This window comes from Phascolarctos cinereus, unplaced genomic scaffold (assembly GCF_003287225.1).
Source record: "Phascolarctos cinereus isolate Bilbo 61053 unplaced genomic scaffold, phaCin_HiC Scaffold_726;HRSCAF=1367, whole genome shotgun sequence".
Lineage (NCBI taxonomy): Eukaryota > Metazoa > Chordata > Mammalia > Diprotodontia > Phascolarctidae > Phascolarctos > Phascolarctos cinereus.
This window is the reverse complement of record NW_027556098.1, coordinates 110,710,303-110,737,794: the sequence shown is the minus strand read 5'-3', so window position 1 is coordinate 110,737,794 and position 27,492 is coordinate 110,710,303. Positions and strand designations below refer to the sequence as shown.

Sequence of the window (27,492 nt, the reverse complement as noted above, 5' to 3'; positions counted from 1 at the left end):
ACTCACTCCACTGAAAAGGAAAATGGTGCTGGATATACCTTGGGCAGTGCATATTTTGGGACAGTTTAGTGCCTACTACTCATCCTGAAGCGGTTCTACAGCCAGAGTGAATTCATTCACAGGAAACACTCAGATGGAGTACTTCTAGGAAGAAAGCACAACTGAAATGTAATTGTATCTCCCCAGTCCTAACCCAAACCACCAGAGTCAGGCTGAAGGATTTTGGAAGACTCTGTTCTTGAATTTTTGCGCCAACAGCGGGCAGCCAATGCATGATTTTTTCCAAGTGTGCAACATGTCTACAGGGCGTATGTATACGCACCCAACCCTGCCTCTTTTGTTCAGAAATGCATGAATCATTTATCTTTCTTCTGATCTCTTCCAGAGTACCCAGTACTATGACATGCGCTGGTCATGTGAGCACCTCATTATGGTGTGGATTAATGCCTTTGTCATGCTCACAACACAGCTGCTACCATCTAAATACTGTGATTTGCTGCATAAATCAGCTGCTCACTTGGGCAAATGGCAGAAACTTGAACATGGGTCTTACAGCAATGCTCCACAACACATGTGAGTAGAATTGAGGGAGATACCACATACCACCTTTCTGCAAGCTGCTGATTGTGTTTATTTGCTTTGTGTGCCGTTCATATTCATGACTCCACACATTTAATTTTTCACTGTAGTCCACATGGATGCTCATCTTCTCACCTTAAACTGAACACAAGTGAAGATATTAACTCTTCATTCTCCTTCAAACCCCCTCACTTCTTCCCTTTCAACTGCCTGGTTACTCTAGATAATGTTGTAACTTTCTTCCCAAGTTAGCTTTCTTCTCTCAAATTCAGATGATTGTCACACATCTTTATTTCTTTCCAAGGGACTCAAAGATTGATTCTGTACGTTCATTGCCACAGACCAATGTTTGATAGGCCAGAACTTAATTAACTAGTTATCACATCCAAGAAGTGGTGACTTCTGTTTCTGTGACCAGCCTTTTCTCTTTTGCTAATGAGGACATTGATTGGACATCTGCTTTCCCTGTTGCTATTCTTTTTCACTTCCTTTTCCCAAATTCTAGTGACTCAACTGGTTTCCCGCTTAGATTCAAACCATTTGTTGACTCCAAAGTCCTCCTTAAATGTTCCATTGCTTTTACATCTTCTCATCTCCTGCTCTTTTGTACGATGTTTAGCCTTCGTAGAGCTGAGTGCTCTTTATTCCCTTTGAATACTCCTGTGCCTTCCAGTATACCTTAAGACTGGACCATTCTTCTGTGTTCTTCTCCTTCAAAACATTACGCAGATCCTATCATGTGTAGAAATCCTTTCCTGACTTAGTGGAACAGATTCAGGTAACCTTTACCCCCACCCAAAGTTCTCCTTTCAATTATCTGCCTTGATGTCTGATACAGATTAGCACAGGCCCTCAAGCCCAGGACCTGAAAGAAATTGGGCCAGGCTGAAAAGAAACCTGACTATGGGCAAAGGACAAATTTCAATAAAAATTGAAAATACAACACACAGTACTAGTACTGTACTTCTGCAGGCTACTACTGATGGCACATGGCCATGAGGTGTATCATCACTATGATGCTGGTAAGTGTGAGTAGGGCCAATGGAGAATTTACTGGAATGGGAAAATGTTAGGTTGCCAGTAAACTTTTTATTACATAAACATATCTAAAAAGCTTACCTGACTTCTGACCTAGGAAACTTAAGAACCTAACTGCTATAAAGTAAAAGGTGAGTTAACTTAATAATAATCAAAGCATACTCTGCAATTTTCAAACTTTACCCTGCAAAACCAAATAGCTAATGGGAAACAGACTTGTTCTTACCAAATAAATTAATATAAAACTGAACTAAGAGAACTTTAATAAAAATGAAGTCTGTTTATCCTGCTGCATAGTCTACAGCATGTTTTAGACATTTCAAGTGTGTGTATACACACACATACATATACACACACATATACACCCTAATGGTAGGGGGAGACATTATAATTTGTATGGTATGTCTATCCACAGCAAGTTATATACAAGCCCTGGCTCTGTACTTTCTTTCACTGTTGCTCTTGCTAGACTCAGCTTCTCTCGTAATTAGGTTCCTTTTAGTACCTTCAAACAGATCTCATTCACTTGGGATTGAGGTGACAGCCCATCTACTTGTATTAAAATTCTTAACCCACAAATACATCAAATATTTATCTTTGCTCATTCTCCTAAGCCAGTTAATTGAATCTTCTACTTCCAAGAGTTATCAGTATCACTTTGCATCCTATTTCTTATACTCAAGTTTAGTATAGTAAACGCTTTCTATTCCTTTCAACTTGACAAAGAGATTCTATATTTCTAGAACCCAGGCAGGTGGAACCTTGAACACTTCCCTTTGTGAACACTTTGTCATTTGCTACAGAAATGTGGCTGTCCCTGCCAGAGAATATCAAGTCTGTCGTTGTCTATGTGTTAATGGTAAATTTTTCCTCTCTAGATGGTCAGAAAGTACGATATGGCCTCAAGGTGTGCTGGTACGACATAGTCGCTGTTTGTATAGAGCTGTGGGGCCTTATAATGTAGCAGTGCCTTCAGATGTCTCCCATGCTCGTTTTTACGCAAGTATCTCTTATTTATTCTCAAACCTAAATTGGGGGTGGGGGAAGCATAGGAGATGATATTGTATTAATTTGATTCTAATTCTGAGTACTTCTTCTGTAGAGCTATAAAGCAGATATTTTCTGATTAAAATTTTAGCGAAACTAAGGAATTGTCCAGCTTTTTTAGTTGTATTAGAATTTGTTGTATCCAGTACTCTTAAAAACAGATGGGCCATTGCCTCGGGTTTGAAGATCTTTTTCTTGCTCAGATTTTTTTTTGTTATTACATAGAAGGAAGAATAGTAATATTTGTGAAGTGTATTTTGATCTGTATATCCTTAAATATTAGTAACTCTTAAGTTTTTACTAATTTACTTAGTAATTGTAACATCAATTCAGTGAAGTGTATGAAAGGTAGAGACATAATGTCAGGTTAGCCCACTTGAAAATCAAGAACTTGTCAGTGAACTGTGGACCAGGTTGTCCTTTCTTCTAGAGTACAAAGGGGAGTTACAGTTGGTTAAGTTACTCAGCCCTGCCTCTACCCCTCCCTGAACCAAGTTCCCAGTTACATTACATTTCATATTCCCAATATCAGAAATTCTGATTCTTGGAGAAAATGGATTGCAAGAGGAAGCATCCTAGGGTGAGAGTGAGGAACATTCTTAGTAGATTTGCCCTTGGGGAGGGTATATGTTCTAGATATGCTTTGCATGAAGTATGTATTTAATAAACATTTGTATAGATCAATGAAATGAAGACCATAGGAGGAATGAATGTTGTGAAAGGTATATTTGGGAGTTCAGAGGGAGGTTTTGTGTGAGAGCTTTTGCCTTGAAAGGATGCTTGCATTTCCTAGTGTGCTGGGAGTAGGGGATTAAAAGCTCTTGTCTGGGAGCAGTCTGGCTAGAGATTAGAAGTCTGCCTCAGAAAAAAGACTTTCATAATTGTTATGCTTTAACCCTGAATTGGTCATTCTAAATAACTAAGATGAGGGCAATATTCTACAGTTAAATAAAGCAGATGATTTCCAGATAGAATGTGTGATTTGTTTTAGCATACTTAGAGAAGTGTCTCCTGACTTGAGGCCTGTAGGCTGTTGATGGGTTAATAAAGGTCATGGTTACTCTCACTGCCCTCTTGAAAACTGCAATAAGTATATGTTTTATTAAAATGTTCAGGTAGCAGAGTACTGAACATGTGTGTTTTGGACACTTTGTTCAGGAGAATCTTGCTGACTTGGAGTTAATTGGGAAATTAGTACATCAATAATTCACTGGGGTTGGCTTATTAAATTGTAGTGACTTTAAGTGATAAGGATCTATTATTTTTTAAGGCAGCCTACTAATAGAATTAAAAATTTTCCTCATATTTTTCCTTGGTTTGGTGTACAATCCCTGACAGTTTAAGGTCTTTGTCTCACTACTGGCTCCTGAGCTTCTTCTGTAAGCCTGTGCAATGCAAGGCATGGTGGGGTGACGGTTCAGTTTAATTACATCTCCTTATCTTTCTAGCAAGAGGCTTCTAGCAATTGAGTGCCTTTAGAGGCTGCCTTTGAGGAATTAGGTTTACCCTGGTCAAACTCAGAAGTATACTTCATAGCAAGTTAGACCTTCTAGGTCTAGTTTCTGTTCAAGAGAAGTCCTCTATACTCTCCCCATGACTGCTGTAGTCAAGATGACTTGTTAAGGCATATGTCTTCTCTTCTTATCACCAACACTCACAGGCACAAAACCCATTGTTTTTATTTTGTGATGAGAATATTCTGTTACTGCCATATCACTTAAATACATGGAACCCAGGAGGTTGGTGGGGAGAACTTGAAATCCTGATTATCTTCATTTCTTTCATCCTGGTTCTCTGTACCCAACTGCTCTATAACCAGAAAATATACCAGAAATGTATGGTGCAAAGGGTCTAAGTCATAAGTAACTACCAGAAATAAAGAGAACAATTAAATAAGGGTTATATTAAATTTAAGTGTTCTTTTTCCTTGAAATTACCTGGAAAAAATGTTGTACTGTATAGGAGTTTTACAAATTTCAATAAAAATATACATATGGTGCTCTTTAGGATTTAATATGCTAAGATGTAATCTCCCTAACGTTTTCATGGGGAACTGCCTTGGGGGTGATATTTTTTCTTTTTTCTTGAAGGTATTGAAATAAGATTTAACAAGGAAATTCATTCTACCAATATTGCTTGGGGAAAAAATCTCAAAGGGCACTGATTTTCATTTCGAAGACCAGATTTAAAATGAAAGTGCTTTATAGCCAGTTCTGTGCCCAGCCACATTTTTTTAGCACGTTCTCTAGTATTCCTAGTAACAGGAAAGTAAGTGTTTTAGTTGTCCTAAATAATAATCAGACCTAATTGTTATTGCACATTTGATAAAGTATTAAATTAGCATAATATGAGAGAAGCATTTCACTGAAGAGATTTTAGTCATTGTTATGTAGCTTTTTTTCCCCCAATGTTGTTTTTTTTTTTTTTTTACAGTTTCTCTTTCATCGTCCATTAAGGCTGTTAAATTTGCTCATCCTCATTGAGGGAAGCGTTGTCTGCTACCAACTTTATTCCCTGCTTCGGTCAGAGAAATGGAATCACACACTTTCCATGGCCCTCATCCTCTTCTGCAACTACTATGTCTTATTTAAACTCCTCCGGGACCGAATAGTATTAGGCAGAGCATATTCCTACCCGCTCAACAGTTACGAACTCAAGGCAAATTAAGCTGCTTGTCCAACAGTGAGGGAAAACCCAGATAAAAATATTTTCATACAGTTCTATTTTTTTTTCTCGCAATGTTTATAAATATTTAAATATTTTATATTTTGTATACTATGTGTTTTGAAAGGTGGGAAGGGTAAGGGCTATTAAATGTCTCCATGAACAAGGTGATGTGCATTTTCCTCTGTTAATTGTTTCTGAGTATATGCATATGAGGTAGTGAATATAGAGAAGTTGTGAAATGAAGTTCATTGTTTTAAAGTCACACTTCGTGTTTTAAGTTGAGCAATGGCCTTGCTATATTTGTTTACTTTCTCAATTCTTCTTACATAGGGACTTCCTTTACCCAAGATAAATAGAGCTTTCCTTTTGTGGATCTTTTTCTTTCTTCTCTGTTGGTTAGCAATGAAATCTGGAGAGGAGGATAGAGTAAGAGTCTTAAATAAATTACTAAATCAAGACAGCAATGAGAAAAATTCGTAGGGCAAGTTTAGGCGCCCTATTCTACTGCATTCATTTGAAATATGCTCTTGAATAAGCTTCAGACTTCTATGTTAGTCTTTTTAACCTCTTCTCATTCCCATCATTTTTCATCCCAGGTTATCCTCATGTTACTGTTTAGCCAATTGAAAAATCCATCATAATCTTAAATTGATAGTAGGAGCTGGTTCGAATAATATTCAACTTTTGTGAAAGAGATATGGTATGGTATGGTAGAAAGAATGCTGGTCAGGGAATCTGGAAATATGGGTTCAGTTCTTGGCTGTGCTCCAACTTTGTGACCTTGAGCAATTCGTATTACCTGTTTCCTCATTTGTAAAATGGGGGAGAAGCCTTAGATATTCAGTAAGGGCACTTTTCTATTTTCTGTGCTCTTTTTAGCTCTAAATGTCTATAATTCCATGTTGATTGATGTGAAACCTAAATTTAGGTGTAGTGTCCAACCTTCCATGGTATTATGAGTTCCATGGTCACATTCACTATTGTGTCACTAATCACCCTCTTCCTTCTCACTAGTTTATTTGTTCATTAGCAAGTATTTATAGAGAATCTACTATATATACCTTTTATGTAGTGCTATTTAAAGTCACACTTTGTGTTTTAAGTTGAGCAATGGCCTTGTTATATTTGTTTACCTTCTCAATTTTTCTCCTTACATAGGCTTTCCCTTTAAATAGAGCTTTCATTTTGTGGATCCTTTTCTTTTTTCTCTGTTGGTTAGCAGAGAAATTTAAAAAAAAATGATCCCCACTCTTGAGAATTTACATTCCAGCTTGGGAGGTAAGACATATCATGAAAAAGAGAAAAATAAGTATAAGGTGTTGTATACCCAAATGATGATACACTATGAGCTGATTGGAAAAAGTATTAGCCTCTTAGAAAAAATGAATAATGGACCTGGATTGGTGGAGAAGGAATTGGAACCTAATTAATGAAGGAGAAATAGTTTGAGTTTCTTTACCTGCTTGTATTCATAATCACATTCATATCACTATCTCCACATTTTTTTTCCTATATGGACTAATTTTTGTCATTTGTGTCCTTTCTTCTCTTACATATATACATATATGGATATGGATATAGTTCTACTGAATCGTCAATGAGCCCATCAGATTTTTGTTCATCAAAGAATGATCTCTAAATTGTTTATCGGCCCAGAGCCTGCTTCAGAGCTAACATCTACACTTTTTTGGTATTGCTGATAAGAACAGCCACTCTAGTTAGAGGATTATAGATTAGGAGCTGCTCCCAAACAAAGAAATTGAGTATGGAGTATGTGCGTGTGTGTGCGTGTGTGTGTGTAAAACAAGCATATACATAACTATATCACATGTAGGAATCATCAAGGCTAAATGATCTATTTCCACATAGTGAACACCTACAGTGAAGAAAAACTAATATTCCATTATGTTCTCATTTGCATCTCTTCTCAAAGATAATTATTAAAGTGGTTGTGCCTTACAGGGCCTTAGTAATTTTAAACTATTTTTGTTTCATAGGTAGATTTGAATTTCACAACTATTTTACACTAGGAATCTTTGCCCAAATATGCTGTCTTTTGGTCAAGATAGAAGAGCTGGAATACTTGGTAGGTTGTGATGCAGTTTGACTATGGGAGAGAAAATTGGTGAGTGAAGATGAGATAATTTAGTATCTGGCCCAGCCTGTGAATTGGTTAAAAGACTGAGGAAGACAAAGAATGACTCAATATTTTGGCTACATTGTATATCACCAAATCTCCAACAAGCATGTACTATGTCCCCAACTTTGCTAGGTGCTCTGGGGATACAGAGACATAGTTGGGGAGACAGGTTCCATGAGAGGCGTGTGACTTTACCCTTTAGCTAGAATACTTAAAAGGATTCATACCTTTGATACTTCTATATTTTAGTACATGATCTTTATAAATTATTGTCACTGACAAAGATGTCACCATTCTGTCATCTTGATAATGAACTTTTCTAAACTATCAGATGTGATGACATAGCTAGTACATCAGCAGGTTGCACTGTGTGTGTAGATTGGAAGAACCTGCTTGCTGAAGCTTGCACGCTGGACATGACTTTCAGAAAACAAGGGTCACTTCCTTGTGATGGGCGAGACATTGCAATAGAACTTCGTTGGATATTTAGCCCACATAGAGCTCAGATCCAAGTGTCACCTTTAAAGTAGGCATCTTGATTGGTTATACTAAATTGGAATTAGAAGGAATCCAGAAATGTTTTGGGCAATGGCAATATCTTTGAAATTAGGAGACCACTCTGCATGGATTATACATTGAGCTAGAGTAGACATGCCCTCTAAAAAGAAGGTAGAAAAAGGCAGATTGGGAGTAGACTGTGGTGGGGATCTTGAAGCCCTGAGGAGATGGATGAATATCACTTTTTTGCCACTTTCAAGGAGATGGTGTACAAAATTACCTCTTCAAAGTGAGTCCTAACCTGTCAAAACCTTGAATTTCTATTAAGAATGTATTCCATTGGGCTAGGTGGCACAATGGATAGAGCACCAGCTTGGGAGTCAGGAGGACCTGAGTTCAAATGTGGACTCAGACACTTGACACTTGCTAGCTGTGTGACCCTGGGCAAGTCACTTAACCCCATTGCCTAGCCAGCCCTCCCCCCCCCATGCATTCCATTGAATCTTGAAAACTTGGGTTTTATGGAATTCTTTTTTTAAATGTACATAATCCTGACCTCTAAATCTGCTCTTATTAACTAACCTTAAAGAGATTATTAACTAAAGGCAAAATTGAATGGGGTGGAGAGCACATTGGAGAAAAATGACTCCTAGACAAATGAGAATTTCCCAAGTTTGCCCAAAGCCAACCCTAGTTGCTAAAGTAGAAAGCTTGAGAACATTAAAGGGAAATGACTGATCATTCCATCTTAAAATTCATACCTGAAAAAGAAAAACCAGGCAAAGTCTGACATGCACCTTAGACTTTGGAAGAACAAATTTCAGAATAGAAGGATAAATAGGCTCTCATGACCTAAATTTCTATGGATGAAGCTGGCCCAAATAGGATGGGAAAATTACTTGGAATATAACCAAAAGAGGTCAAGGACAGATCCTATACACACACATACAGCACTTTTGGTCACAGAAATGTGAAATCCTACTACATCAAGTGAATGGTTAAACAAATTGGGGTATGTGAATGTAATGGCATATGGTTGCAATGCAAGAAAGAACAAATATGAGGGATTCAGAGAAACTTGGAAAGACATGGGTTGATACAGAGTGAAGAAAGCAGAGCCAAGAGAATATATTACAATAGAGGATTGCTGATCTTAACAAAATTCTAAAATATTAAAGAATGTATTTGTCAGCATTTAGAGACAAAAATGTGATCGCTAAGAGTCAGCATGACTTCATCAAGAACATATGCCGGAATGATATCATTTCCTTTTTTGATGTGGTTATTAAACTAGATTAGAGGAATGTTCTCTGTCTCTATCTCTTACATTTGAGCAAAGTATTTGTCAAAAGTCTCTCATGCTATCATTGTAAAGTGGAAGGTGTGGCCTAGATGGTAGCAAAGTTAGGCATATTGGAACTGGTTAAATGACTGGACCTAGAAAATTGTCACTAATGAAGTGATTTTTACATCTTTGCGGGGAGAAGTCTTTAATGGAATGGCCCCATATTTACCTGGTACTCAAAAAAATGTTTAACTGAAGGCAGCATATTTTTCAAATTTGTGGATAACACAAAGCTGGTGGGATGGCATACAATATGAGTTCTAAAAATATCTCAGCCAGAATGATAAACCCAACCATACCCTATCAATCAAACCTAATCACCTAATCATATAGAGATACATATAAAGCCTTCGACTTGGGTTAAAAAGGATTAGCTTCACAAATATAGGATGCCACTAGGCATTGTGTGAAAAAGATCTGGGGGTTTTGAGTGGACTCAAACAGGTAAACAGGAGTCGTCAATATGATGTTAACAGCCAAAAAGTTAATACAGTCTTCAGATCCATTAAGAGGCATAATGTTCAACCTGAAAGTGATAGTCCCGCTATGCTTGTTGTGCTTCATTCTGCTTACCGCATTTTAGGAATGGGTGACAGGATGGTGACTACTGACAACTCTATAAGAAGACTGGTTGAAGAAACTGGATATTTAACATTGAGGGGAAGAGGGACAGATATCATAGCTGCCTTTGAATATTTGAAGGTCTGATCATATGGAAAAGGGATTTGTATTGTCTCGCGCTAGAGATTTGTATTGCTTCACTCTAGAGAACAAAACTAGGAGCAGTGGGTTGGACAAAGCCTGATGGAAAAAGAGGGGCAGCTAGGTGGTGCAGTGGATAGAGCACCAGCCCTGGAGTCAGGAGGACCTAAGTTCAAATCCAGCCTCAGACACATAACACTAGCTGTGTGACCCTGGGCCAGTCACTTAGCCCTATTGCCTACCCCCCAAAAAAAGAAAAAAAAACAACTTCCTGACAATTAGCACTATCTCAAAGTTAACTGGGTTCTCCTGGGAGAAAAGTGTATCCCCTTTCACCAGAGGTCTTTAAGCAGAGACTATATATGTGGCCATATGTCATTGCAGAGAGGATTTGAAGGGGTTGCTTCCAACTCAAAGATTGTGTGATTCTATAAGCATGAGGGACTTATTTGGATCCTGAGTAGTAGGTATTGCCACACTTCAGATTCATCCATTGAGAACTGGCGGTGCTAGATGATCCTTATGTGTAGACAGTAGCATTTCCCCCAGCCCCCTACATGCACATGCAGATTATCTTATTTTACAGTCTTTATTTTAAGATTAGTATGTGAACCTCCACGAAAGTTATATTGCAATGGCTCATAATAGTGTGGAGATGCCTCTGGGTTCTTGAAGACTATGTCAGAAGAACACAAGCTATGATAGGTACTATCAAGATGGAAAAGCTTCTAAATGCAGACATGATAATATAATTCATCTGAGGACCAGTTTTGCTAAGTTGGAAGAGGCTTATCACTAGGTTGGCCACAGGGTGATTAATGTTTTGTTTTGCTACAGCAACTTTCAAAGACCATCTGCTAAGTTAGGATTTACCTTCTAGGTTTGTCAAGAGAGTAGCCACATTGCTGAAATACATCTTTGGCATGACATTAGTTTTATTTATTTTTATTTTATTTTTTTAGGGAATTGGGGTTAAGTGAGTTGCCCAGGGTCACACAGCTAGTAAGTATCATGTGTCTGAGATTGGATTTGAATTCAGGTCCTTTTGACTCCCAAGACCAGAGCTCTACCTTCTGTGCCACTTAGCAGCCCCTGACATTAGTTTTAAAACAACAGCTTGGCAACCTTTTTGTTCCCAACTCTACACACACAGGCTGGTTAATTTCTGGTCTAGAAACCTTTTTCCTTGAGGAAGTTCAGGGCTTGACTTATCCACAAATCATCCTTAGTACAGAATAACTTGGGAAAATTTAGTAATGTAGAAGTAGAGTCCAAAGGGGATTAGAGTTAAGGTCTAGAGTAGCCTAAAAGATAGACTGTACCTAGCTCTGGGCTCATGAAAAAGTAAAATTGAGCACAATTAAGCCCCAGAATATTGCTAGTCTGGCCAATATATGTGAAATTATATGAGGCTTGTCTTCTGATAGTTGTAAAGTTATGATCTTATAATAATCGTGGGACAGGATTTGTCTCAGTGGTGGGAGTTGTCGTAAGACTTTCCCCAGGAAGTATGTGTTCCTGTGTGTCTTTAACTTTTTCTAAACAGCCCTATTTTTGGAGAGAAATATTTGATGCTGAGCTTTGTCAGCATCAAAAAGGACTGCCTATTGGGGTGAATCTGGTTCATGTTAATGCAGTTTCAACTTTTTCAATCCAGAAGTTTGTTCTGGGAGGCAGTACATAGTGCTGTTATAATGTAAAGTTGCAACTCTTATGTTAATCTGTCAATGCCCATTCCTTTGACCTCCATTTTAAAAAAAAATTTGGTCTCCCTATCTCACCCAAACTGGAAGTGTAACAGCTATTCATGCACCTTGATTGGTATGGGAGCTTTGACCTGCTTCATTTCCAACCTGGGCCAGTTCACCCCTCCTTAGCCAGCCTGGTGGTTCTCACTCCTGGGGCTCACCATACTGGTGCCAGACTTACTGCAGAGACCCAAATGGCTTAGCCTACTGCTCAGAACTCCAGAGCTTGTGATCCACCTCAGTAGCAGAGATTACAGACATGCACAATTAAGCCCAGCCCTTCCACCTCCTCTTTAAACACAGCCTGAAACGGGGTCCAAAACTAAGTATGTTTTTAATGAAGAGTGAAAGGTGGCTTCTTCCTGACTACCACTAACTAGCTGTGTGACCTTGGGCAAGCCGCTTCCCCTGAGCTGTTTCCCATCTGTAAAATGGGGATGGAGGAGTAGGAATTAGATTTAAATGATCTCTAGGGGCCTTTGTGTCCTAATACTTTGTGACCCAGTGCCTGGTACGGTGCCATACCTAACATTATTCCAGTGTTAACCCTGATATAAAACTCCAGTGCCAGTATCAAAACCAACACTATCCCATTCCCAAACCTCACCCCAACCTCAGAAATTACCCTAAACAAAGCCCAACCAATCCAAAATCATGAACCTGAAAATGCATAGGGGATACTCCTTTATTCTGTCATTGACATAATCAAGTTCTAATGAGTATCCCAATGTCTCCTCACATTCATTTTCCCAGCACAAACACTGTACTTTAAAATATTTATTAGTATAAATTTTGGAAGCATAACAATTATCTTTACACATTATATGTTTCTCTGTATATGTTTAATGTAATATTTATTCATACATTTTATTTTAAATCAGAAAAAAATATTTTGATTATACTTTGGAAAACAAGTTTGTGGATTTCAGCACACAACTGAAATCCTGTGGCTTTCAAATAGAAACCTTTGGAAAAGTGCTTCACCTTGCAAAATCATCAATGAGGAAGTACTGTGGTGCTAAATTACTGCAAAGCCTTGTAACTCATCCAATAACACACATTCCGATACCATGGTGGTGGTTCATGGACTTCCTACCCTCCCTCACTTTATTAGAAAAGTAACTCACATTTCCCTTCTTACTGTCAAGAAATACTGATTGTTGTGTGCTTGGGGACACGCTGGGATAATCCCTAATTATGTGCTTTCTGAAATGGTAGAGCTCCCAACTAATCACTCCTCATCCCTGTATTAGACAGTTGCTCACTTCCTGCTCTGTCACTTAGTTGCTAAAACTGGGTTGTATTGAGTTGGGTTTATCTCAGCCAAGAGATTGGTCTTCCCTGTTTTTTTCCCCTGACCCTCAAAGTATCTGGAATTACCCTTCTGGGAACACTTCATCCTAAGCTTCAAGGCATCATCTGAGAAATTAGGCCATAATACAGTACATGACTGTCATCTAGCTAGGTTGAGTCTAACCAAGATCTTCCACTCCAATTCCAGACATGTAAATTTGGTGTTCAGTAGTGTCCCTTCATGTAGGAAACTCCAAGACACATGTAGACATTCCCTGCACCCACCATCCTTCCCCCTTTACCCAATTTGGGCTAGTTCTTCTGATTCTGCTATATAAGAAACAATAAAAATAAATACAACTATCTAATATGTTAGAACCTAAAATCCGTCATTGAAGAATCACATGTGAACCTACCCATTTTCAGATGAAAACAGTCTCATTGTTGGCACTGCTACCAATAGAATGTTAAGAGGTTCTCAGCACATTGGATAGACTTATCGAATATTTTCTCCATTATCTGGAGAAAATGGAAAAAATCATGCAGAACGAGAAGGCACAGATGGTTATCTAATCTGTTGACACTTCATTTGGTATTGAATGTTCTCAAGTAGTACTTTGGTAGGAACCACACAGCCTTTGGAAAATACCTGTCTGGAAATGGGTGGGCCTAGAGAGTAACATTAAGAAAGCAACATTGCACTCTCTTCAATCCCAGTTTCTTTATTCAGTGTTTCTAGTTCATGTGAGCTGTGTCTTAACTGCCAGCCTTTTTTGTTCATAATATGGAGTTACATAAGAAATTAATAAATCTTTTTAATAAATATTGATGAAACTGTGAGACTATCATTTACATAGTAAGCACTTAATGTTTATTGTTGTTGCTGCTAATTGATGCTTGGATTTTTAACATCCTTGGTAATTTTTTGACTCAGACTTCACCATAGTTTAGAGGAGGCTGCTTTTCTTCCTTCCTATTCAAATGAATCAAACTAAGTCAAAACTTCCATTTCCATTTGAATAGATAGATATCTTTACTCTAGTTTTTTTTTGACAGGATCATCAAGTCTTGGCCTGCTGTAGCCATTCTGTGACAAAATTCAACTGCTTCTCCGTGTATACATGTTTGAATGGGATAAAATTTCTATCAGTTGACTTCAGATAATTTGGGGAATTCCCCAAGGAATTGTTATTGCCATTTTCTCTTTAGCATGAAACCAAGTCTATAATGCTATAGTATCTTCCTAACATAGCCACACTGTGAAGTGGCCCAGCATCAGAACTTCCCCAGTCACAGATGGCCAGCCCTGACTTGCTTCTACTCTCAGAGGATCTCAATTTCAGTGCATGAACTAAGGGAATGAATGGGAAAACCCAAGGTATTTTTCCTCACTGGACAATGAAATCAGATGGGTCACTTTTTAGTCAGTGGTTTCAATGTGTTACAGTAAGCCTTGGAGGGGTTTGCTTTATCATTTACAAGTATTGAAAGGATTTCTTTTAGTACCTGCATATACAGCAGTGCCTGGGAAAAACTTCATGGAATTTAGGGTCTATTTCTCCAGGAATCAAATAGAAAACCAAAGAAGGTATTATTCTTTTTTGTCAATCATTCATAGAAAACTACTGATAGAATAAGTTTCTCAAATTCTAGCAGAGGCATTCTGAGGAAAAGTCAGCATGCAAAGCCTGTAGGATTTGACTGGCTTGGGAAGGATGGTAGAATTTGTCCCTAGACAAATTCCAATATGTATTTTGAGAACTTCCACTTAAGCTCTTGAAGATGCGTCTTTAAATATAGTGTCAGAATCTAAAAGTCAAACTGAAGACATGTATACACACATCTGTATGTATGATGTGTATGTATATACACACATATATATGAAATCAAACACTGAGCACTGAAAATTTAGTCACTTACTAATAGGCAACCCAATGGCTTTTCAATGTAATAGCAAAATAACAAAAATGTACTCTAATGTGTTACAATCAAGAATTCAAAATATCCATAATATATTTTAAATATATCTTTACTGAGCTCAGAGGTTTTCTGATTATGAAGCAAAATGCTGATGCTTTCATCATTTAATTCTAATTGTGTTCTAACATGCAGTTCTTAAGGGAGAGCTGATGGCAGAATGGTCCATACCAAAGAGCAGTTGACAAGAGCCTAGGGATTGACTTGTGTCTCAAACTAAAATTTTTTTTTAAAGGTGGAAATGTATCTTTGGCACAGGAAACTACTCCAACATTTGAAATTTTTGGACACCAAATTTATAATCTCACCCCAGTTATTTTTAATTAATGTAACTCTAGAATAACATTATATGCCAGTAAAACCCATTCCTACAGGTCAGTTTTTAAGGAGATCCTCTTGCCTTACTGCTTAAATATCTGCCTTCCCTGCTGAGCTCAGCCACCATTTTTAATTGCCCCTATTAGGAATGTATTGAAACCAGCCAAAGAACTTTAACCTCTTTGTTCAACCTGTTTCAATTCCCCTGACGTGTAGAACTCTTCCCCCAAACCAACTGATACAATACTTCCTACACAGTGACCTGTCAGATACCTCTGATCAAGATACCAGTCCAAAAAAAATTTCTGGTTTATTGGGGAGAAAGTGAAAGCTCTAGTCTTGGGTTCTCTCACTTGCTAGCTGTATGACTTTAGGCAAATCACTTTGTTTCTTTGGGGCTTGTTTCTCACCCATAAAATGAGAGGCTTGAACTAGGTGACTTCTTATGTCCCTTCTTGTGGCATCATTTTTGAATTTATAAATGAATGAAGTGGAATGTCATCAAGCCAGGGTAGAGTAGCATCTCTGCCTAATTCTTCTTGGGTGGCTGAACCTGGGCAGAGTGTTAGAGTTAGCCAGGATTTGACCTGAAAAGAGGATGGCGGGAGCAAAGAGGTGACAGAGCTACTAGGAAAAGCATCACCAATACAGTCACATCTCCATTTGACCTTTAAACAGGAAAGTTTCCTTTATTGGGGCAGCAAAGCAAATGAACTGGTATATAGGTTGTCTTATGTGGGATTGAAGCTGGAGTGCTTTTTTCAAAAACCTAACTCCAGATTGTGGTTGTATGGTTTTCTTGCATCCCATAAGGAAGGCGAAATAGTTGGGGCCAGAGGAATGTCAGGCTAGATTCTTCCTTAAGTATCTGGAGAAAGTAGACTAAGGAGCATGTATGAGCATGAGGATGGGTGGAGAACTGAGAAGGCAGGGAGAAAGGAGGTGATTTGTTGGCTGCAATTAAAATGTATCTTCTGTAAGGGGAGCTCTTACCTTGGGATAGATGGGGTGCCAGGGGGAACCTCTTTACTAGCCACTGTCTCCCTTCTCCATCCTTCCCCCCAAGAATGAGCCCTTTCAGGGAGGAGGGGAAAAGGAGGAATCTGTCCCCACTAGCTAAAAAATACTGGCATCATCCCGTATTTTCTATGCAGGCAGTTTATATACTATAACATATTCTTTTACTCTGACATTTGAAAGATTTGGAGGGAAGCAAAATAGCTCCAATTTAGCACTGCAGTGCCCCAAATAAAAAGAGCATCCATCATTATCATAGCCCTCAATGTTTTTCTCGAGTTACTGGGTATGTAAATGAGAAAGGCAGGCAAATTCACACATTGCTAAATACAAATGAGAAAAAGTCTCTTCCTAATTGGTGTCAATCACAGGATTTGTTATTGTGGGGTTTTATTTTCTATGCTGTACTTTTAGCCAGTAGCACCAGCTTGGTGGCATGCATAGATGTGGGACCATCAAGGAAAAAGTGTATTTGTTAATTCACCTGCCTGAATTTCTAAGGGCACAGTAGGCTTATATTTCCAAATCTACTCTCTTTTCTGAAAGTAGAATTTTATGAAGCATATTAGAAAAAGTTAAAAAAGAAGCAAGAGCTTTAAAAAGCATTAAATAATATGAAGGAAAACAAGAAACCAGAAACCTCAGAAACAATGTCTTCTGATACAGGAAAAAGATTGTTCTTTGTCGCAAAGGGCATTATTATGGCCAACTCTCAATGGTATTAGATAAAGATAGCATGAATGAACAAACACAATTCACAAATGATTTCCAGATTGCATTTTAGTCATCTCTCTCACTGAACATGTTTCCCTTTAGCTACTAATAAGCAGGAAAATAGACTGAATTGAATTTCATCTTTGCCTTTCCACTGGGCACCCGAATCCTGTTAGTAAGTATTAATGAGCACCTGAATCACCTCAAGATTGCCAGTAGAATGGATACAAAAGGGAAACAAAAAGCCTGGAAAATCCCAAAGCTGGTTAACTTTCCTCTGGAATAAGAGTTGGCCATAAAATAATACCCAGGCAAATCTTAACAGAGCCCTGTAGTCTTTTAAGACAGAGTAAAAGGTTCCAAGTGAAAGAGTGGTAGGTAAGCTGATGTCATTCTATTTGCCTCCCACTTCTTCCATCCAGAATCACTGATCTCCTCTGAGGCTGGTAAAAGCAACTGGTTGAGGTCTCTAGTCTCTGGCCATTCTTAGGGATAGTCATTTTGTTCCTAAGTGTGACTCCTTCTGGAGTCACCCACGTGTTCTCAGCCAGCTCACCACAAATGACACCAGAAGAAATTGTTTGGGTGGGGCTTCTGATAGGGGAAAGTAAGACCCTGGAGTCTGAAGAGGAAGATGGGTGATCCATGATAGGGAAGGGAGGGCTAAACAAGATTAGGCTTTGAGGTCTTCCCGGTCTTGATCTGTGGAAAGGTTTGGAAACCCCAGACGACCGCTCAATTTTTGAAGAAAGTGGATTGTCTCCAGATGGTTCTGTTTCTGATGTACGTTTCCTGCAGGGTACTGAAGCATCCTGGGAGGAGAGGAGGCAAGACACGCATGGATCTGGAGAAAGGGTGTGGTCATCAGACACAAAAGATGTGGAGTCCATCTGGATGGAATCGTTTTCCTTTCTTTCTGGGTTTGTGTTCTTTCTAGGTCTCCCGAGGGAAGGAGGTGAATCATCCCCAGCAGACTTTGGAGGTGTCTCACCAGTTGGGCTGGCCTCTGCTTTGGCCTTCTCTACAGGGGGAAGTACATCATCCCCTATGTTCTGAGCCTGGAGTGGCTGTGGAATCTGAGTGTATTGAATCTTAGGTGGTATGACGGGCACAGCCCTGGCCTGGCACATTTTGACCATGAAGGAAGTTCTCACTGCTGATACACTCACAGGGGCAGAATTACGGCGGCCTGTTAAGGCATGAGTAACCATATCTAGGTCCTGGGGACCACAGTGAACTCTCCAGGGGTCTGCTTTACTTTGAGGTGAGGTCATGCAGAGGGGGGACCATGGGTAGTTGGGATCTTTCTTTTTAGCTTCTCCTTGGTCATACAGTTGGCTTCCAGGTGAACTGAGTGAAATCACATTCTCAAACCTAAAGAAGTCATTTAGGAGAGGTACACAGTCCAGGTTGAGGGAAGAGGGTCTATTCTTCCCTTTAGGTGGCACACAATCATTATTCTTTAGCTGTAACTTGGGGGAAGGAAGCAACTCACCTTTGGTAACAAGAGGCATTCCGGGGCTGGCCTTGTCCTGAACTCTGGATGGACTATTTTCCCTAGCATTCTCTGATCCTGAGCCACAGCTACCTTGTTGATTCACAGGCATCGAAGGGTCTGGCTGAAGGCTTTCTTGATCAACTTTTGTTTCTTTCTCTGTAAAGCAGACAGGACTAGTTCTTACTGTCTTGGATTGTATGTCTCCCCCTGAATTCGTGCCAAGGACATCTTCTGTTCCCTCTGGCTCTGAGAGCTCTTTGGAATGTCTTGGTGCTTTCTTTTCCCATTCACCTTTTTCTCTGTTGGGTGGCAGCAGCTGTAAAGGGTCAAAAGCCATTAATGATCCCAGACTGACACAGCTACTCAATGAAGGGAATGGATGAGTCCACTGGTTTCTCATGGTAGTTTCACTGTCTAAGGAATGACTCTGAACGAAACTGGGTCTATGAGGGAGCCTCTTCTTTCTTGGATTTAGCAGGAGGAGCTCTTGAGGGTGATTTTCCTGAATATCTTTCAGTGTTGGGGAATGAAGAGGGCTTGTGACCCACTGGTGGTCCTCCCAAGGCTCTACCATTTCTAAACTCTGTGGTGCAATGTCAGTGGAGGTGTCTTCTTCATCATAGTCAAAAGTGTCCTGCATTAGACTGGCTCTATCCCTCTCTCTATGTGGCAAGGTCCCAAATTCCCTTAGTTGACCTTCTCCCCCTGAAGCCAGTTTCTCTGTCTTCTCCTTGGGACTTTGCTTTTCCCCCTGTTCTGAGATAACTTCTTCTCTCTGGTAGAAGCTGCCAGGATCACCAGGACTGTCTACAGCCCGGGTCTGCTGTGAATGAGGATTTGCTCCCATAGCCTCTGAAGTTTCTTCTCTCTCAGGGCTATTTGTCACAGAGTCTTCTTTCTGAAGAGTTTGCTCTAGAGGTGGGGGAGGTGAAAATAGATTCCCTGAGCTGCCCGTTAGGAGACTGTCCTGTGGAGAAGCAGAGTCCCCCTGCCTACTCTGCTCAGACAACAGCTTGGTTGCCTGTTCGGTCCGCTGGTGGCTGTGGAGCTGCTGTGGGTCTCCTTGGACTCTAGTCATGGGGATAACAGCACCCTCTGGAGGTGGGGCCTGACTGGTTTTATCTGTAGTCTCTTCCATGGGGACTACAGACAGACTGGAGTCATCAGAGAAGCCCCTTGTCCAAGGAGATAGGGTGGTCTTTGGACTTGAGATAAGAATTGGTTGACTTGTGCTGATCATTGGGGCAGTTGATGGTAGAGCCTGGAGCTCTTCCTCAGATTCAATGATTTTCAGCTCTTGTTGAATCTCAGGCCACATCAGGGCACTCGAAGAGTCATCTTCATCCTGAAATGTATCACAAATTCCTTTATCTGATTAGCAGGGTGGTTTTTTTTTTCAGTTCTGATATTCATACATTTATTCACTCATTCATTCAGCAAACATTGTGTCCTTACTCTGTGTAAGACACTTGCTATACAAAGACAAAAATGAAACAGTCCCTGTCCTTAAGGAGGTTACATTCTACAGGAAATTCACCAGGGCTTTCTGCTGGGGGCAGGGAAACTGAAGTAATAGTTTGTGAACATTCTGATACCAGGTACATCCTGGGTTCCTCCAAATAAATGCCCTCATTAGTAAATGGATGATGAATTTATAAATATCTCACTTAAATATAACTTATACCAAATAAGACCGTAACAGCCAAAGTTTGAAATTCTAAATGCCTGAGCCTTTGACTTATTTTACTAGTCTTCTAGTAAACTCTCCTGTCTTTCCCCATAATGTGGTCAGGATTTTAGTTTTCCCTTCTTCTTTTTAACCCTTACTCCATTCAACAAACCTCAAAGCCCAAAGGCTCATTTAGATTTGGGGAAATCTAGTTAGGGCTTGGGAAAGTTTTCAATTTTTAAAAAATTTCCCCACCTCAAATCTTGGCCTACTCCTATTGAAAAATAGTTCAGGGTAGAACTTTTGAAAGCCTGTGTTTCCCTCATTGTTGTTCGGTCATTTTCAGTTGTGTCAGACTCTTTGTGATCCCATTGGGGGTTTTCTTGGCAAAGATACTGGAGTGGTTTGCTATTCCACCTAGCTACCTTGTGTTTCCTAGCATCTCTTAAACACTCTTTCTAAATGGCTTCTGCCACTCATGAAACACTTATTACATTCTACAATGTAAGCTAGGTAATTGGGCTCGTAGATGCTCGTAGATGGAGGAAAGGACTCTTGGTAGAGTGAAAAGACTTGTTGGAATAGACAGGAGACCTGGGTTTGTTGGTTTGTTTTTTAAAGTTCTGGCTGTGCCACTGAGGAACTGTGTGTTTTGAGGTAAGTCACTTAATCCCTCTAGGCCTCAGTTTTATAATTTGTAAAAATGAGGAAGTTGGACCACGTGATCTCCACGGTCCCTTCTAGCCCTAGCTATTAAAAATTTTCTAATTCTTGGTTTGTTTTTCGTAATCTTAACGTTTTTTTTGGTTCTCAAATACCAAATAAAGTGCATTGTTTCATATACATTGTATAACAGAAGAGGTTTGTACGTGAAATTGAAAATCTCTTATGTGAATTTGTTATTCTTTTTCAAGTGTATGAAAAATTCAACGTGTAACTGCAAAGCTATTCTGATCGTTTGGGATCTCTTATAGCCTTAAAGGAGATATTTTCAACTAGAGCAAGAACACTTTAGAAAATAGAGCAGGGCTCTCCAGGTTAGACTAGCCACTGCTGCTACCTTACCATTTCTTTTTTAATTTTTTTTTTGGGGGGGGCTAGGCAATGGGGTTAAGTGACTTGCCCAGGGTCACACAGCTAGTAAGTGTCAAGTGTCTGAGGCCAGATTTGAATTCAGGTCCTCCTGACTCCAGGGCCAGTGCTCTATCCACTGCACCACTTAGTTGTTCCCACCTTACCATTTCTGAAAGGAACATAGCATCTTCTTTTTTGTCGCTGGAGCTCTCCTGCTGAGCACTGAGCTCACTCTGTAGGCTTTCACTGATCTTTGTGGCTTCCTCTGAATCCTGTCTCTTCTCTAGTGTGGTTGAAAATGGCAAACTTGCTGATATGGTACAGATTTCTTTCTCTCTAGGGTAGGTACTTGGCTCTGGGGAATGATTACAGCTGCATTCCACTGCCCTTTCCTTTTCAGGTATTGGTTTGGAGTCTTCCAGAGATTCAGACTTTATGGTTCTTAATTTCTGAGATGCAGAAGCTGTGGTAGAAATAGAAATGAATGATTAGTTAACTCGGTGATTAAATCACTTGGTTTCTTTCCTAAAAAAGCTCATGGAGCAGGGATTGCTGGGAGAATAGCTCTCTGATCTACAAGAATCGAGAGTTGTCTCCAATGATTTCACTTTCTTTCTTGTGCCCAATTTGTGGTCCCCTTAAACTACCTAGAGTTGAATAGTCATTCTCTGCCCGTCTGTCTTCTTAAGACCGACTCTCAGAACATTCAGTAATGCTAGAGACATTAAGGCAGTGACAGGGACTTTTCTCCTAGAGTGGTCTTACACAGTGCCTTGCATAAGACAACAATCCAAGAATATATTTTGTCTACTGACTAATTTACTAATTCCTACAGCTTTTCACCATGGTGGCTTCCTAGCTTTGGAGAACTCATAACTCAGGCAAAAGGGGCAAAAAGATGTTCCTCATGAATGAACCAAGGAAAATATTCCAAGATACTCAGGAACCTCATTTTATGAAATAAATGTGTTCAGAAAACTTGCATGTAAAACTACTATTCTCAGTAAACAGAAGAGAGGTATGGATGTTAGTCTAGTTTTAGACCTTAAGCAGCAGAAATATAGCTATGCTTGCCTAAGATTATGAGATATATAAACTGCAGGGGTTGTTAATAACATAAAAACCACCTGGGGAATACACACACATGAGATACAAGGAGATGTCCCAGTCTTATTTTGATACTAGGAACTGAAACTGCACATATGACTTCAATGCAGGAAATTGGCTCTCTTCAGAACGAGAGGCAATTCAGAATGACCCTAGGCAGCTAAGGGCTATGTGGTTTTATGTTAAGGTAGACAAAAAGAGCTAGAATATTTTTTTTAAAAAATTACAACAATCCAAGGTCAATAACCACTCCCCCCCCCCCAGCACCTTTGAATATACCAGCCAAAATACACAGGGGTTGGGAAAAAAAATTGGGGGGGGGGGAAGTTAGGTACTGGACTCAGGAATTTAGTCATTCTGTTTCTACCTGTATGTGCCTGTCCTCACTCTGTACCTATGAACATGTTCTTATCCCTCCAGTAGACTGTAAGCTCCCTGAAGTCAGGGACCATTTCATTTTTTGTTTGTGCATAGCACTCAGCACAGTGCCTGGAAGACAGCAGGCACTTAATGAATGCTTTTTTTTTTTAATTATAAGGGTTTGGATTACAGCAGAGGTCTGGTTTAATCAAATTGTAACAAGATAAAGCTATTTATAATGGACAGGGGCTCAAATGGTCACTAGCTACATGGGCAATTACTAAATCTTTTCATTCATCGTTTTCCTCATTTGCAAAATAGAGATGATAATACTTGCACTCCCTTCTGGGGTGTACTGATAAATATTTAACAACCAGATTATTAATATTGGATTTGCCTAAAGCCATATGGCCTCCATAGTTCTCATGCTGGGAACTCTATGGTAGAGGAATGTCACCCTTTCTCCATGGATTCTATAGATTATATACAGGAAGAAGCCTTGAATCAATCTAATCAAAGTGTTAAAAATCTAAAAGTGTCCTTAGAGACTATCTAGCCCTGAGGCCTCGAGGCCACAGGTTCCCCACCCTTGATTTCTAGTCCAACCACCCCATTGTTGTTATAATAACATTGATTGTGAAGGAGAAATTTTGGGAGCTCTTAATATCACCAGTTTTAATGTTCATGCTCAGTAACTCAATGATACCTTTCCATTCAGTTTTTACAGAATTCTGCATCCTTCTCTCACATATGAAAACTAAGATGAGCGAGAATTTTAAGCTTGAGTCCTTGAGTGACATAGTAGCTAGTAAGCTAGCCTGAAAGCCAGGAAGACTGGATTCAGATCACACAGCAAAACGGGGATGACAAATAATAAATGTACTACCTATGGGGGTGCGACAGTCAGTGTTTAACAGTTGGCTCTTACACACACACACACACACACACACACACACAGACATACACACACAGAGTATACTTTCAAGTTTAATCTGCATTGTTCACATTTTCTCCATCACTTTCTTAAGACTAGAAATCAATAAAGCAATTTGTCAAGGCAAAAATCAAGAGGCTGTGTGATCCTGGGCATTTAAATCTCTTAACTTCTCAGGGCTTAGGCAACTCTTTAGGATAAGAAGTTGCAAACAAGGTCCTGCTGTGCATTGGGAAGGGTAGTTTCCTCACCTGGGATTTCTCAATACCAATGCAGTTCCAGATCCAGTCCCTATCCTTGGCAATATAATCTAATAATTTTCCCTTTGCAAGTACTTTCAGGTATGGCCATTGCCTTCCATGAAAAGTGAAATTTTGAGTTTAAGATACTTCCTGTAATGAGCCCAGAAATGTATAATCTGGTTTGCAAAACAGGAAAGAGTAAATGCTTTAATCCCTGAAGAATCTGTCTCCCAAGGTTTCTAGGAAACAAGCATCACCTAATAGTTGCTATTCCTGTCCTTGCTACTGTTGTCCAAGTGGGGCTGTCCCAGATGTGTCTGATGTGGCTAAGGTGTTCTTGTCCCTGTATGACTACAGCTGACTTGGAAGCAGTCCTGGAGGAATAGGGGCTTTCTAAAAAGGTGACTGTTCTCCCTTCCTCAATGCCAACTAAGATAAAAGGAATCAGGCCACTTTTAAGAATCACATTGGAAATAGAAGAGAATAGGGGTCAGCTAGGTGGCGCAGTGGATAGAGCACTGGCCCTGAAGTCAGGAGGACCTGAGTTCAAATCTGGCCTCAGACTAAACACTTGACACTTACTAGCTGTGTGACCCCAGGCAAGTCACTTAACCCCAATTGCCTTTAAAAAAAAAAAAAGAAAAGAAATAGAAGAGAATAGTTATCAAAATCAAGAGATACCTTCCATGAAATTTTACCTGCAGAAGCATCAGCCACAGGTGTCTTCTCCTCCTCAAACCCAGGCCAACCCCCACCCTCAGCCCCTTGGAAAGAAGACTCTTCTAGGCTAGAGAGTGACTGCATTTCCTTAGGAGGTGTTCTGCAAGGGGTGCTGTTGGTACTGATAACTGCTGATACCCGAAGGGGTACTGAGACCGCAAATGGCTCTGAGATGTTGAGGGCCTTCCGCTGGTGACGAGGGGAGGATTCCATCTGGAAGAGGCTGCTGGTGAAGACTGATTTGCTGGAGCTATCATTTGAAGTGTAGAACATGGCAAGCATCTTTGGGGACGCCTGGTCATTTTCTGGATCCTCCACGGCTCGAAACACCTTCAGCTGCTCTGGTGGTGGGCGGGCCTGAGGAGCCTTGCCACCCATAACAGAGCCCCCCTCAGCTCCCGCTGGGCCTCCATCCTGGCCCCATTCGCCCTCTTGCTTGCTAAGGTCACAAGAGCTGCCAGTACTGGTCGTCTGCAGTTTCATCGCTGGGATAAAAAATCCTCCAGTGGTGACAGTCCGATTGAAATGTCCTTTGGCTTCCTTCCCTAGGGAAGTCAGAGCAAACGCAGGGAGAGTTTTGTGACACCAAAAGCACACAAAAGTTCCTGTTCATGCAGATAAATGCATGCCCATTATTCAGGCACAATACAATGAGACATACCTACCTGCACATAAACACCCATTCAAGCTTTAAGGGAAAAAACACATATGGCCTGACAACAGCATTCTGAGATGGATGTTGTCATGTAACAGGGTTTACCCGAATTAAAAGAGGGAAAAAAAATGACAACAGTAAAACAGCTGTAGCATAGCAGGAAGAAGCAACCAGCTTTGATGATAAAGTACCAGCCAAGTCAGTCAAATGCTGGCTGATGACCATTCAGTTTCCTTATCTGGGCAAGGTCATAAGGGATGATGCCATTTTCAGCTCTAAGAGGGGTTTTAGAAGAAGCCAGCTGTTAAGGTTGGTAGTGGATACAAGCTGAGGAGGGCTGTGCTTTAACACCAGAAAAGACCTGAGGTGTCAGTTGATGCAAAAATTTACTTGGTCCTTCAAGGAATTCTTAAATTATGGTCTTTTTTAAAGTAAGAGCTGTTAGAGGCATGGCACAGGGGATGGGGTTGGGGGGGTAGGGGGTGGGAAGGATACAAGAAAGTGAGTGATTTCTTATCCAAGAAAACAGTAAAACCAGAAGAGAATACAAAAGCCTCCTATGATTGATGAGGCAGCCTTCGGGCCACAGGGAAGTCAACAAAACCCAGGTTCCAATTCTGCCACCAATATTCACAGGCTGTGAGCCTGGTAAAAATCGTGTAACTCCTCAGAGTCCCAGGCAACTCTCTAAGAATGTAAGTTGCAGGGCAGAAATTATTGGGAAAATAGGACTAATTATGGGGGTAAGAGGATGTGAGTTCAGATACTGCCTCTGGCGATGACATTGGGCAAATCACTTAACCTCTCTAAAAAGAAGCTGAAATAGGTCATCTCTGATGTCCCTTCCATGATCTGCATTGGTAGAGGGGCTTCACTGGGAGTTCCCCGCAAAAATGAAGTCACAGATTTGGAGCTACCAAAAAATTCATGGAGAGAGAGAAAGGGTCAGGGGGTTTGAGGTTTCAAGAGGTGAACCGGGATGCCAGATTTGTTTCCTTCTTTCAACTAGAAATTTGCTTGGATTACACAGACAGGGAGGGGGCAGAGAAATGAGAGATGGGACTTGACTGGCTCAATGACCAGAAAGGGAAAAGATCCCCATAAGGGAGGTGGTCTGCCAGCTCTGGTTGCGGCTACAGGGAATTTTGAAGCATAAAACTCGGAAAGCTGAAATGGAGAGGCCCCAGCGGCTTTTCAAACACAGTCTAGAAAGCTGAGTGTAAAGATAAGTGCTAGCCCTAAAAGCTGTCACTGAATATTCCCAACTGATTTTTTTCTTTTTAAAAAAAATTTATTCAAAAGGATTATATTCTGTTTTTGTATTTCTGTTCTTGTTATGCCTTCCCAGTTAATATTCCTTCATAAAAGCTAGGTGATATTAAAACTGGTTAATATTAAAATGATTAACAGTAAATTAATTAAAATTAATAAGAAAAAAATCAAAGGAATTATCTTCTTTAATCTTCCTTAAAGGAAGTTTAATAAGGACATAGAAGAATTCAGAAAAGCATAGGAAGACTTAAACTGATTAAAAGGAAAAGTGTAGAAACATGATTAACAATATATCTAACGACTACAATAATGGACATAGAGCAAAAATGAAATGGCATTGAATGCTTTGTAACTATAACTTTCCCTATTTGCCTGAATTCCTGCCCATCCTTTAAAGCCTTCTTTGCGAAGCCTTCCCTGATCCTTATTCTCCACTAGTCACTAACAAACTTGCCTCTCAGAAGTTACAAAGCATTCTATTTTTCAAATCTCTGTATCACTTGTCAGGTAATAAAATGTGTTATAATTTGTCATTGCCCCAGATTAGATTCTAAGATCCATCAGCATATGGGCTGTGTCTCGTTTAAACTTTGTACATAGAGCCTAATGTAGTGCTCTCCAGACAGCAGATACTTCAAAAAAATTATTGAATTAATAAATCCGTAGATGAATGAATATACACTTTTTTTTTGCTTCTCATTATCCATTACCAATTCCCATTCCTTTCCTCCCCTAAAGGTTCCCCACCTCAACCCCATAACCAATAAGTAGAATAAAATTAAACAGATCAACATTTTATTCATATCTGAAACTCTGTGTCTCATTCTGTGGCTGAAGTCCATGACCCAAGAGGGTTACTTTTTCCATGCCACTCATAT

At 39.9% G+C, this 27,492-nt stretch overlaps 2 protein-coding genes across 5 annotated transcripts in view; one reads left to right on the top strand and one right to left on the bottom strand.

Moving 5' to 3' along the window:
• The window catches only part of TMEM39A (transmembrane protein 39A), a 30,712-nt gene extending 25,216 nt beyond the window's left edge, over positions 1 to 5,496 (top strand). For both annotated transcript variants that reach the window (XM_020985865.2, XM_020985864.2), the window contains 3 exons: positions 386 to 573; positions 2,496 to 2,616; positions 5,098 to 5,496. In XM_020985865.2, the coding sequence (XP_020841524.1) occupies positions 386 to 573; positions 2,496 to 2,616; positions 5,098 to 5,331 (543 nt within the window). In that variant the 3' untranslated portion in view covers positions 5,332 to 5,496. The remainder of the gene's footprint in view (positions 1 to 385; positions 574 to 2,495; positions 2,617 to 5,097) is intronic.
• A 6,935-nt stretch (positions 5,497 to 12,431) lies between these two features.
• The window catches only part of ARHGAP31 (Rho GTPase activating protein 31), a 173,562-nt gene continuing 158,501 nt past the window's right edge, over positions 12,432 to 27,492 (bottom strand). For all 3 annotated transcript variants that reach the window (XM_020985861.2, XM_078146716.1, XM_020985860.2), the window contains 3 exons: positions 24,666 to 25,232; positions 21,489 to 21,787; positions 12,432 to 19,926 (listed from right to left, as the gene is read on the bottom strand). In XM_020985861.2, coding sequence (XP_020841520.1) covers positions 17,473 to 19,926; positions 21,489 to 21,787; positions 24,666 to 25,232 — 3,320 coding nt within the window. In that variant the 3' untranslated portion in view covers positions 12,432 to 17,472. The remainder of the gene's footprint in view (positions 19,927 to 21,488; positions 21,788 to 24,665; positions 25,233 to 27,492) is intronic.